Below are 13,626 nucleotides of genomic sequence, written 5' to 3'. Positions count from 1 at the left end.
GTCACTTGACTTAAAGCGTAACACACCACCGCACCAAGGTCATTGTGCCTATTTGCTTCTCTGTCGCTCGAATACGCAAGAGCAATAGAGAGGCAGATAACAAAGTTTTGTTGTTTACCTACTGCGTTCTTACTTCAGTTATTTGATCATTTTGATCATGATTTGATCTGTCTTGCTACATCTCTTGCCTTTAACTCAAAGAATAGTATAATACAGTATAATATAATATATGCTTTACCTGCTCCAGCTAAATGCGTCGCGTGCAAGTATCGTTACAGAGAAAAAACCAACCTTTTATAAAAAATTGAAAAATACACTTGATAACTGTCCGTTCGTTCTATGAGTTCAGAGCAATTAACTGTCAGTGTCATAAGTGTCATTGTCAACAATTTTAATATTTGTGCTATTACTCGTGAAATATATTCCTACTTTTAATCCACTTTAATCGTGTGAATCTTGATATAAACAAAGTGAATTAACCCAACAATAATGGTTATTAAAGCGGGTGGTGATTCCGCTAAAGTTAATTCGGCTGTTTACAAGGATAAAAGCAAGCCGACAGACATTCGGCTGAGCAACATAAATGCCGCAAAAGGTATCACTACGATTGCCTTTTATGACTAATAACATCTGAATTTTTATTTCAATTTCAGCGACAATGTATGAATGAAATACCTAATCTTAGAAAACATTATGTAGTAAGGAGGCTTAAATTTTCTAACTACATAGCTTTCTTTCCTGTAATCGTGTGTTTTATACGCGATATTTTTATTTTTATGCGTCTCGGTTTTGTCCATTTTAAGTTTAGTCATGTGACTATAGAAAAGGAATAAAAAAAAAAATCTAAATGATTTACTGTAGGCATTGGTTCTAGAATTTATCTGCGTGATTAGTTTCATTATTTAAATCTAGGTATATTATTATTTTCCAGCCGTATCAGATGCAATCCGCACCAGTCTCGGGCCCCGCGGGATGGATAAAATGGTAACAATGAAATTTTGCTTAAAATTTACAAGTCAACTCAACATGTTCTTATTTATTTCCACTATGTATTGTACTTACAGTGTAGCAATTGTAGCATCAAGTAAGGAAAGCTAGATAACACTCCAGTACTCTCCAATCGTCCGCTCTCTGACACCTCAACAATTTTTTATCTTTTGCACCTGACAGTAATTATAAACTTTTTAAAGATTTTTTACGTTTTTGTAAATCAACATAGGTAGCTTATTAATTATTGTCATATTTATCCTATAACTTTATTACATATAGCTTTAATTACTTAGTTTTACAGCGCATTGGCGCACTTAGTTGTAATGCTGTAAAATTTTATTTCAATAAATAAATAAATTTATGATAATTAATTGAAAGATAAAGGTAATAATGCTATAAAACATTGAAATTGAAACATTTCGGAGCTCATTCTAAATATTTACTTTTAGATCCAAGCTGCAAATGGTGAAGTGACAATAACCAATGATGGAGCCACTATTTTGAAACAGATGAGTGTGATTCACCCAGCTGCTAAAATGGTAAGAGTTATCAGTGTATACTTATCTATATATTCACACAGGTTGTCTCTACTTAACACTTTAACAGGCCAGATTTAAAAAAATACATAATTCAAACCTCCTTTCTCCATCTTTAAAGTCCTAATAATTCTGTATATAACGAAAAATACCAAAAAAATGATGTTACATTACCATGGTTCTGAAATACATGTATGTATGTATGTAAACACTTTATTATCTATAGATAAGACAGGTAGAAAGCTCAATAAAACAAGATATTTGCAATGTACAAAAGCAAACATATCCCTATAAGGAGTATAAGGGATAGGGGACATGGTATTGCTATTTACTTTAAGTTTTAACTACATACAGTGCCTGATTTAGAAAGTGCTTAGTCCCATATAATTGTATAGCTTTGAAATACTAGAAGTCAGGAACACTTAGGATGCAAGGTGGCTATGAGTACATTTTCTTGCCATATTTCAGTTGGTAGAACTGTCCCGCGCCCAAGACATTGAGGCGGGTGATGGCACTACGTCAGTGGTGGTGATCGCCGGAGCCCTGCTGGACTCGGCTGAGAAGCTCCTGCAGAAGGGCATCCATCCTACAGTCATTTCAGATGGGTTCCAGAAAGCTCTACAAATGGCCTTACAGGTAAATTAAATTCTTTAAAAATCTGCTTTAATTCACTTATAAAGAACACTAATAAATATAATTTAAATTATACTGGTAGTGTTTTTCATAATACATATACTTAGCTATACATAGCTGGTGTCTCGCAGGTCCTACAATAATCCTCATAGAAACTTCTTTGGCAACAGAGTGGTCAAAGCTTGGAACAAACTCCCAGAGGATGTAGTATCGGCCCAAAGTGTCAATGAGTTTTAGATAAGCACAAAGCAAATTCTACTCAACACTGAGAACTCGGTTTATGACTGGAGACAGGCATTATCAGTTATTTAACCTGCCTGCCTGCATTACAAATAACATTAATATATCCAAAGATAGATATAACTCCGTAATAGATGGATACAGTCTAAGGAAAAAACGTGCCTCGATAATCAAGAAAATTTAATTCTCGTTCAGAGGGCGCTACTAGCTTTGGCCTACTGTCGTATAGATGGCGTTGACGGTTTCGTTTGTTATTTAACAATTTTAACGCATATCAGTGAAAGAACATGGGTCAAAATCATAAAAATTATTAATGCAATTAAAAAAAATCATTTATCCATATTTAAATACATTTTATCGTATTTTTATAAATATTTATTTTTAGTTTTTAAGTGTGTCGACAGATGGCACTGAATTTACTGGGGTTACAAAATTTACTATGACAGTACCGCTCTAGTATAAGTTACTCTATGATATATCTTAACCCGGTGTCTATGCGGGAAAGCAGTCTAGCCATGCGTACGTTTTGAACGTTGCCATACAAATTTTGCTGCCACTACGATATTCGATAAAATCCCGTATAAACGCAGTGTGAACCTAGCCTAAGATGTCAAGTGACGCGCACGGCTACAGCCCAATATCAACCTTCGTGCATTGCGACAAGGTTCACAGTGACGCGCCGCACTTAATAGGCACGAGGTTCACAGGGTTAAAATAAAAGCAATGAAAGCCAAACTCAATTGTTTGATTAATGAGCTTAATGGCGTCACAAAATGTTGTACCTTATTAACCAAATATTTTGTGTGATAATAATTTAATCATGGCCTCTTTTTGTTAACATTTTTTTAGAAATTCATGTGGATGAAATAGACTATACAAACAGCACTATATAAATATGTACAAGGGTATTGAGAAGAAATTATTTGTTCAATTTGAACTTTCCATTTCAATATCATTCAAAATAATACAAAAAGAGGGTGTAAAATTATGTATCTTGTAAGATACATTGGCAAGAAAAGGGTATAATACAAATAAAAAACAAAATATTACTAAGGGTTGAACGACAACGTAACAACGACGACGTAACGTATTATTCTAATGGTTTCCCCATTCTCCTAGGTGATCGAAGGCATGGCAACTCCCGTGGACCTCCAGAACGAGGAAGCCCTGCTGCAATTGGCCGCCACATCCCTCAACTCTAAAGTTGTTTCTCAGCACTCTACCATTTTGGCTCCTATTTCTGTCAAGGCTATTCGCGCTGGTGAGCTATTGATTCTAATAACATTTGTTGTACAGTAATATCTCGATAATCCGGCACGTCGGTGGTCCGGTACACCCAGTAATTTGACACAAAATTTTTGATGTAAGTGATTTTATTTGTTCAACTTTACTATTTGCTCTTATAGTATGACGGCGTTCCTAAAACGCGCGTTAAAACAACGCGGTGTGCATAGGCCTTAATAACCAAACCTTTACACTATTAGGCGGGTCTACACAGAACGAGCCGCCTCGTCTGTGTACACGTGCTTCGGCCGTTGCCTCGGGCGAGGCGCGTCTCCATCGACCTAGCTGCTTCGCGCGGCAACTCCAAGCGAGGCGGCTCGTTCTGTGTGGACCCGGCTATTGTTAAACGCCCTTATGATTGAGTACTATAGTTCTTTTTTTTAGCATTGGAAAAAAAGGTAAACAACAAGATTGTTTACCTTACATGTCCTTTGATTGAAAAATATTGAAAACCTTTAAAAATAAATTCGTTTATATTACTTATGAAAGCAAAATAATGTATAAGATTGTATGTGATTTTAAGTTGTAACATATCTGCTGTGACTTATTTTTCAAAAGAGATTTCTAATAAAAAGGCACGTCAAGATCGCTTATCTTTTTTTTTTTCTTTCTAATCACAGATTCAATAATATATACGCTAGATGACGCAAATACCACAATTTGTATTGGAACCAAGCGTGCCGACTTTTTCATACAAAATTTACGCATAATATAATTTTAAAATTACTTATCTGTGATAGGAAATATGTTCTTGCCTTTGGGTGCTCGCAATTTTTGAGCTGTTGCAGTTAATTATTATTTTATTTTTATTTTTTTACGAATTATCATGCAACGAAGCATTTTTTAAGTTTTCACGGACGTCCGGCTGCAACAACTGACGCGCGTGGACTGTAAAGCGCGACGGTCAACCTCGACGCTCGGTCGGGGTTCGGACACGCGAAGTAGATGCATTTGCGTCTTCTATGGTATATTTATTTCTGTGTTTCTAATGCTAAATAAAACGAACTATAACTGTAGTTGATTTTCAGTGATGGAGCCGATAGTGGGCGGCGTGGGCGCGCGCGTGGACCTGCGCGACGTGAAGGTGCTGGAGCGGCTCGGCGGCACGGTGGAGGACACGGAGCTGGTGCAGGGCCTCGTCATCCCGCACCGCGCCGCCAACGTCAACGGCCCGCATCGGCTCGAGAAGGCCAAAGTCGGCCTGATACAGTTCTGCATATCGCCGCCCAAGACTGACGTGCGTTCTTCTCTATACACTGACCCCCTTTTTCAGGGCCGGATTTAGTGTGGAAGCCCCGGGGCCCCTTTTTTGTGAAGGCCCTCCCTCCCCTCCCCTAAATCCGGCCCTGCCCTTTATCACAAACACCTCTGTTAAATTTTGTCTCATTCTAACAAACACAAATAGGGACATACAGTTAGCAACAGCATTTTGGATGTAGTTTTTAGGGTTCCATACCCAAAGGGTAAAAACGGAACCCTATTACTAAGAGTTTTGAATGATTCACGGTTAGTTTCACTAGACTTATATTGACCGGGATATAGACCGTGATTACCTTTTGTATTATTTGTGAGCTCCCGATATTTCGACGCAGTTACATGCATCATGTTCATGATGTTTCATAATACAAAAGGTAATCACGGTCTATATCCCGGTCAATATAAGCCTATTACTAAGACTCCGCTGTCTGTCTGTCTGTCTGTCCGTCTGTCACCAGGCCGTATCTCGTGAACCGTGATAGCTAGACAGTTGAAATTTTCACACATGATGTATTTCTGTTGCCGCTATAACAACAAGTACTAAAAAGTACGGAACCCTCGGTGGGCGAGTCCGACTCGCACTTGTCCGGTTTTTATTTTTAAAGCTAATTATCCTTGTTGCCGTATACAGATGGACCACAACGTGATCGTGTCGGACTACGCCGCGATGGACCGCGTGCTCAAAGAGGAGCGCCAGTACATCCTGAACATCGTGAAGCAGATCAAGAAAGCGGGCTGCAACGTGCTGCTCGTGCAGAAGTCCATCCTCAGGTTAGTTTACTAACCAACTATCCATCTTTTACTCGCAAGGCAGGCTAGTGCATGAACCAATGTATTCTGAAATTATTACAAAGATCTAAATAATAAAAATAAATGAAATTAGCATTTTCTATGTTGCACTAAAGGAAACACGTTCGCTTGTCGGCAATGTAAATTCAAGATACCGTAAGCACCAGTTTGTATGAAAGAGACTGACCAATTAGATTACCTTGAAGGAAAATGAAGTTAGATTATGAAGTAACTATCGCATCATACAGGTTTTCGTTTGATACTTTGCAACTTTTGTGTTATTCCTACTCAGAATCAGGAGCTCTTTCGATCCTAATGGGATAAAAAAATGTCCCAAGGTTTTTTTCCTATTGTGTTACCATTTCCCCATATACTCTGTATGGCGGTAACAAAAAGTAAAGGAAAAGGAAAAGTAAAGGAAAGGTAAGGAAAGTTTGAAAAATGTATGGAAATTTTGGGACACTTTTTTTCTCCTATAAGAATGAAAAGGGCTCGTCATCCTGACTAGAAATAACACAAAAGTGGCAAAAAAGGTCACATTAAAAAAAAATGGAAAAAAAAGAAATACTCACTTGCTGCACTGCTAGGTTTGGTGATTGGTGGTAACTATTGTTTTTTTTTTCAGTAGTTACCAGTGGTAAAAGATTCCCGGTAGTAACCACTGGTAACAACTTAGTGGGAATCTTATCTTATCTTATCTTATCTTGACGTCCAATTTCATTGTTCCAGAGACGCCCTGAGTGACCTAGCGGTGCACTTCCTCGACAAGATCAAGTGCATGGTCATCAAGGACATCGAGCGCGAGGACATCGAGTTCGTGTGCAAGACGCTCGGCTGCCGGCCCATCGCGTCGCTCGACCACTTCACCGCTGAAAACCTGGTCAACGTGGATCTGGTCGAGGAGGTCAACGAGCCCTCCGGCAGGTATATCAAGGTGAGTTATTGAACGAGATATGTGAGATGGGATGCAAAATTGTAAACAGAAGGATACTTTCGATAAACGATGAAAAAAAAAACCGTTTATTTGAAGACAACATAGGTCCAACACATATACACACATATAACACATATGTGGCATATACTTACAAATAAACACACTTTGAACACATTCAAATGTAAAAAACATAATTAAAAATAAATAAATTTAAAAAATATTTGAACGTTACTGACATTTATAAAACATTAAAATATAAACCAATAAATTTTGTATAAAAATAATATGTAAGTGGTTAAAAAAATTAAATTCATTGTCAAATCATTGTCTTATAAAAATTAAAATATAAATAAAGTCAAAAATAATAAAAATGTCAGCAATTTCAAAATATACAATCAAATCATTACATTTAAAATAATCGAATTTAAAGTATCGTGAGACATACTAATTTAGCGGTTTCACTCACGTATTTTTAGTCACTCGCGCGACATGTAAAAAAAAAGTCAGTAATAAAATCGGCAAATCTTCCGTCGCAAGTTTCAACCGTTACTATTTCCCAGATGACGGGGTGCGCTCACGGCGGGCGCACGGTGTCGGTGCTGGTGCGCGGGTCGTCGGGCGCGGTGGTGGCGGAGGCGGCGCGCTCGCTGCACGACGCGCTGTGCGCCGTGCGCTGCGTGGCGCGCCGGCCCGCGCTGCTGCCCGGCGGCGGCGCGCCCGAGGCGGCGGCGGCGGCGGCCCTGGCCCGGGCGGCTATAGCCGCGCCCGGCGCCGACCACTACTGCCTGCGCGCCTACTCTGACGCTCTAGAAGTTGTGCCTTCTACGCTCGCCGAGAATGCGGGTAATGTTTATATATTTTTGGCGTTATTCGTAAACGCGTTCCTGGTCTGAATTAACTACGGATCGTTTGTCTTTGTGTCATTTAGACTTATGTATTTGTAAGAAAGGGATAAAAAATAATTGAACTAAATTGGGCTTGTAAAGTTTTTTTTTTTTTTTTTTTAAATATTATAGCACATTCTTACACAGATTGACTAAGTCCCACGGTAAGCCTAAGGAGGCTTGTGTTATGGGTACTCAGGCAACGATATATATAATATATAAATACTTAAATACATAGGAACAAATATCTGTGCTCATCACACAAATAAATGCCCTTACCGGGATTCGAACCCAGGACCATCGGCTTCACAGGCAGGGTCACTACCCACTAGGCCAACCCGGTCGTCGTTTTTGATTACTATCTTTCTTCTTTAGGGGGTTAGACTATATATTTTAGAAGTTATCTGTATTTTTATTATTTATTTTTTAACTTATTTCCATGTTTAGTTAGACTAATATTCACACAATAAAAGGGAAATTACGAGTTGAAACCGTTTTACTCTCCGATTACAATATTCGCAATGATTCTAGAAAAGTTAAAAAGAAGTTCATAAAATTACGAGTATCTACTATTGCTCCTACGTACTATTTCGAACGTTGTCGAATTAAAAATTAAAAAGAATGACTTACGGTTTAGAGGCCGAAAATTTCTCAACGTATTTTATACGACTCGAAAAAACTTTTTATTACAAACCGATACATATCGAGCGATTCCTAATTCGATCTCGTCGTGATACGTATAATTTTGACTCGCAGGCTTAAACCCGATCGAGACGGTGACGGAGCTGCGCGCGGCGCACGCGGCGGGCGGCGCGGGCGCGGGGGGCGCGGGCGTCAACGTGCGCCGCGGCCGCGTCACCGACATGCGCCAGGAGCACGTGCTGCAGCCGCTGCACGTCACCGCCTCCGCGCTCGCGCTGGCCACCGAGACCGTGCGCGCTATACTCAAGATCGACGACATCGTAAGTATACACGGTAGCTAAAAAATAAGTGCATTCGTCATAATAATGTATGGAAAAAGTTTTTTTTTTAATTGTGGCTTTTTAGTACATTACCGTAAGTTGACTCCTAGGAAACTATTGATACTGGATAGGAATGGAATCGATTTAAATCGAAAATAAAAGTTTTCGTTTTCATACAAATTGTATGAGATGAGTTTTCCTCGATTTGTGGCTTTTCTAGCCATTTATATATTTTATTGTCCCATTCAAGCTTTTGACCCTGGATAGGAGTAGGATCGATGGGCATCAAAAAAAAAGTTTGACAAAAATTACCTTTTTCTCGCACCCTGTATGTTTTTTTTTCAAAATTTGTAAACGCCAATCTTCATTAATTTGAAATCGAGGGAAGGTCTTTAAAAACCGTTTTCGCGTAGCAGCACGGGATCTGGCAGCTGCCCTCACTGACCCATTTAGAAATTTCACCCTGCATAAGAAAACGATTAAATGTGTTGCTGTTTTTACAGTAACCACCAACCACGCACTTGACACGGTTTACTATGAAACTTTCCATAGAATATAATTTAGCGAACTCTAACGCGAGGTTTAGACTAGCAAGAACTTGCATGCAATTTACGTTACATTGCTGACTACTAAGGTAAACTGCATTCAAAATGTTTATCAGATACCGCAATGTAATGAAAATTGCATGCAAGTTCCTGCTAGTCTAAACCTCGCTTAACGGTGACAAACAGTTTGGTGCAACCGACCCTAATCCGCACCCCCTAGTAAATATTCTCAACACCTGAATTGAATCCTAACATTGTATTTTTTCTTTTCAGGTAAATACTATGAACTGAAGTGCCTACGTTATTCACAAAGTATTAGTTTTAATCTTCTTAGTTTCTATAGATGCTTATTTTAATTTTCGTCACAGGATGGCATTTATGTATGTTCACATTAAGTGTTTATATTATTACTAATTCAGAATTTATGAATTTTCATCTCGTGTACTGCTTAGAACAACAATTTTAAATTTAACCAGCAACTGGAATTTGTAATTAAGTTCCTAAACATTAGTCACAAGTACTTATGTCCGAGATAGTTTTCAGACATTGTAATGTTCTCGCATTGAGATAACTTTAAGGGAACTACTTTCCCTACTAATATACATCTCGCATATATTTATTTTTGTATTTTTTGTGGTACTAGCTACAAATAATTCAGCCCCGGAAAATAATTGCGGGCTTCACACAACTTTAAATAAATTAATATTTCAAAATAAAAGTATTAATTCAACTAACGTGTTTATTTTACTTATCACATCGCCTCACGGACTTGGGTTGTGGCGTAAAGTTGGCTTTACGCCACATTGTTGAACGCCAACAACGCTTCATGGCGTCAAAAGCTGCCCACAAACTCGATACCGTATAAAACCACCAGACATACACCAGACTAGACAGTGACAATTTTCGATTTAGTTTTGTCTGCGTTTTTAGTTACTTTTATGCTTTTATCCTCCTACGGCCCAGCCATACAAACGAAAAACCCAAAATTTGCCACTGAAATGTGGACCTATAGTTCAGGGAATAAAGTTGATTTTTTATTTGTTTGAAAATTTTACGAAACAAGAAATGCAACCCTGTTGCAATTGAATATGGTTTAAATTTCATCGTTGGGTGGTTTAACTTTCCGCCACAGTCGGCTGTGGCCGACATCGGAAAGTATGCCAAAGGACGCCAACAACGTCTACAGCCGATAGCTTCGCCAGTGCAATAGTTACGCGGGACTCCGTAAAGTTCAATTTCGCTTAAAAAATCTCGATCGCCTGGCGTCCGGGGCACGGCATATTCCTTCGCCGTCTGGCGTTCAAAAGGTTAACCTTGGTGGGTGGAATCAAATCTGTCAGGTCAACATCGAGCCGCATTTTATATATGAGAAGTCGCCCGTTAGTATTAAGATGCGTAAGCATGCTTTCAGCTTACCGATGCATACGCATATTTATGCTAACGAGAGATTTTTCATATTTAAAATGCGGCTCGATGTGATTCCACTCTTACGGTATCTATAAAAACACGGACTGTTGATTTTTCTCACATACGTAAAAATACACGGACACCACCGCTAAGAGAAAACTGGGATTGCACAAAACGCCGATTAGTGTTTAGGTCAAACTAGGTAAGTAGTAAGATGCGTGCGTAATCCGTGTCAAAATCAGTTTCATCTTAACAACCCTCCCTCTGCCAATCTACTCTATGGTCTTTCTGTTACAAAATAACTGTACCTTCCTACCTACCTCGTTCCAGGGTGCGTAGCCAACGTGTAATCGTTAACGCTCCGTAGCGAACGAAACGCAACTGTCGCACTAGTGTGGAAGAGTGATAGATTGGCTACGCGCCCTGGTGTCAAAAAGGGTTAAAGAAAAAAAAAATGCAATGCATGATAATATTTGTTTATTACTCTTACATCATAATAACTACAATTAAATAAGAATCAATCTATTATCGCTGATAGGGATGTATCTGATTAGCCGCCTTAATATTCGTCTTAATCGCGGAGGGTGCTTTCGGCATGGCGGGGGCTTGCGGGCCGGGCGGCGGCGGGCCGGGCGGGCCGCGCGGGCCGAGCGCGCCCACGCCCACGCCGACGCCCACGCCCACGCCGCCCAGCGGCGCCATGCCGGGCCGCAGCCCCTTGCCCGTGCCCACCGCCGTCACCAGCGCGTGCGTGTCGCCGATGCTGTGCGTCGGTTGCATACCTGGATAATATTTATGTTTAGAAATAGATGACCTTTGGCAGTTTGCACAGCACAAGCGGAAAGCTCTTTCTAAAAACTACAGGCCCAGGGAGCGTGTGAATCCTTGACCGTCAGTCGTCACAGCAAAAATTGTACCACAAAGTAAATCAGGAACTGTTTATGCAAAGTAAGTTTCAAGTTTTCGAGTTAGGCCACAAAACGCCAGTTTAAGTTGTAGATTCAAGACACATGGTGGCTGTCCCAGTTTTTAAAATTTTAAACTACTCTTAGTACCATTTTGTGCCCTTTTGACCCTTAGATGTTATTTCGGAACTACAATGAGTGTCCCTACAAATTTTGCTATAGCCTCAAAAGCACTATATTTACATCAGAGTTCATTGGAATAACAAAAAAAAGTTAAATATTACATCAGTTCCTTGATAAAACAATATCAATATTCAATACTCACCTTGTGATCTCATCGACTCCCCTTCCCAATCCTCTCGCCCCTTGGATATAATCTCCCAAACATGGTTGACGACTTTTGTGAATTGGGCTACTTGTTTCTGGAAATTAAAAAAAAACCTAGTAGATAAATGAGATGGGAAGATGACATTAAGAGCTGTCGCTGGACCAATATGGTCATGGACAAAAAGAGCAACCAACAGAGAGGAATGGAAGGTCTTAGGGGAGACCTTTGCCGGGAGGCAAGTCGACCAATGTCATATTTAATAACATGATATTCATGACAATGAACTTTTATATATGTTTAACTATTTTGACAAATTTTCATTACCTGACAAAAATGTTAACATTTGAAGTAAATGGCTATTTTATTTTAATTATTAAAGTTAAAATATCTTACCTGAGCAGTGTCATAGCTCAGTGTACTAGCTTTATGATTAAACTGCTGAAGCCTCTGCTCCGCCTGCGGTTCAGGCTTGGTTCGCAACAGATCCGGCACCAAGTCATGTGTGCAAGCCGGCACCCTGCCCTCAGAGAGCCTTGACAGGGCCTCATCCCTCTCGCATCCCAGTTGTAGAGGCAAGACCACTAAAGCTCGCAAGGATGGAGCCATCTCTGCTTGCAGAATTTTACTTAAGCCAGTCAACTGTAAAAAATTTCAAGTGTTTTATCAAAATAAAATCATCATGATCATTAACCTTTTATCTGTGGCTTGTCAAAGATGTGCTATTTTAAGTAACCTTGAAGTTCAAATTTTGAATTTAAAATTGCCACAAAAACTGATGCCCGATTCGGGTCTCCCACAGATGAAAGGTTCATAATTATAACTGAATGAAGAATGTTAAGTAAATAAGAATGTAAGTGAATTGTAAATATCCATGTTATCTGTTCATTTTGCAGGTAAACTAATGTGATTCTGTATACAGTAATATTTTACTTCACAATGAACAAAGTAATAGGATTATGTGGTTCACTGTCAATTTCCTATGTAAATAATATTTCAAAAATACTTACATGACCGGATAATATGGCATAGTTATCCAGAAAAGTTGGCCAGTTGATAGTTTCATACTCATTTTCAAGTTTAGCAATAAGTGCCTGGATAGCAGTTTTTAAATCATTTACTCTGTTCAGAATTGCTTGAAGAGTTACTTCCAACTGCTTCTCTTCACGTTGCATTTTTAGATAGAAATTTAACTAAATCTCTCTTTTAAAAATGGCTAAAATAAATATAAAGGATACAAATTATAGATAGAATTGATAAATAAAGAAGTAATAATTGTTGTCATTCCATTACAAAATAAACAAAGCTTGTGGAGTTCCGATACTTAAATAGGTAATAATTAAATAAGTAAGAGTAGCCCACCAAATAAGACAGCAGCTTAACCACAAAATAAAGTTAAAGGTATAGTACATAATTTTATTTCAGTTCAGAAAAGCCAAAGCTAACAACGCCAACAACAATTATAACTGTCAGTGTCAGTCAATTGTCAATACTCATACTGTCATTTCTGTCACAGCACGCTCATTTATTGCCAGGTAGAAAAAAACGTGGTCTATGTGTATGTTAAAACGTTGACACACGGTCGAATCCATTCGCTTGGTGCGGAAATTATTTGCACACGGCGCCTGTTGCTGGAGCAAGAGCAAAGGCCAGGTTCTCGACTCACTCACTGAGCACAGAGTTGTTATTTTTCAAAAGTTTAAACAAAAAAAGTAATCGATAAGTTCGATCAAAGATAAAATTGAGCATTTTAGAAGCAATTTTCATATTTTTAGCTTTTATGCAGAAATTGTTACAATGTTTTTTTTGATGCGCTAAAGCGCATTTCCGTTTTTTTTCTATCGAGCGAAATTCAAGAAATCAGATTTTGAATCAATGAACTACTAGAGAACGGCCTCAAAATTGCTATACATATTATGTTTTGGCAACCATAAT

At 38.8% G+C, this 13,626-nt stretch overlaps 2 protein-coding genes across 3 annotated transcripts; one reads left to right on the top strand and one right to left on the bottom strand.

The window, feature by feature from the left end:
• The first annotated feature begins 364 nt into the window (after positions 1–364).
• On the top strand, positions 365–9,784 carry LOC134744637 (T-complex protein 1 subunit delta). The gene is made up of 11 exons (XM_063678530.1): positions 365–595; positions 932–984; positions 1,440–1,529; positions 1,995–2,162; positions 3,519–3,660; positions 4,712–4,920; positions 5,572–5,711; positions 6,459–6,663; positions 7,224–7,506; positions 8,304–8,509; positions 9,328–9,784. The coding sequence occupies exons 1-11, from the start codon at positions 490–492 to the stop codon at positions 9,343–9,345; spliced, it is 1,620 nt and encodes a 539-aa protein (XP_063534600.1). The 5' UTR covers positions 365–489; the 3' UTR covers positions 9,346–9,784.
• Positions 9,785–10,923: 1,139 nt separating this feature from the next.
• LOC134744603 (mediator of RNA polymerase II transcription subunit 8) lies at positions 10,924–13,180 on the bottom strand. 2 transcript variants are annotated; one of them, XM_063678480.1, is made up of 5 exons: positions 13,054–13,180; positions 12,702–12,907; positions 12,088–12,333; positions 11,692–11,788; positions 10,924–11,243 (listed from the first exon to the last, which is right to left on the bottom strand). In XM_063678480.1, the coding sequence occupies exons 2-5, from the start codon at positions 12,864–12,866 to the stop codon at positions 10,987–10,989; spliced, it is 765 nt and encodes a 254-aa protein (XP_063534550.1). In that variant the 5' UTR covers positions 12,867–12,907; positions 13,054–13,180; the 3' UTR covers positions 10,924–10,986. The 2 variants fall into 2 exon arrangements, with proteins under 2 accessions (XP_063534550.1, XP_063534541.1); XM_063678471.1 differs by lacking the exon at positions 13,054–13,180 and having other exon boundaries at positions 12,702–12,979.
• Between the last annotated feature and the right edge of the window lie 446 nt (positions 13,181–13,626).

This window comes from Cydia strobilella, chromosome 1 (genome assembly GCF_947568885.1).
Source record: "Cydia strobilella chromosome 1, ilCydStro3.1, whole genome shotgun sequence".
NCBI lineage: Eukaryota > Metazoa > Arthropoda > Insecta > Lepidoptera > Tortricidae > Cydia > Cydia strobilella.
This window is presented reverse-complemented; position numbering and strand designations above follow the sequence as displayed.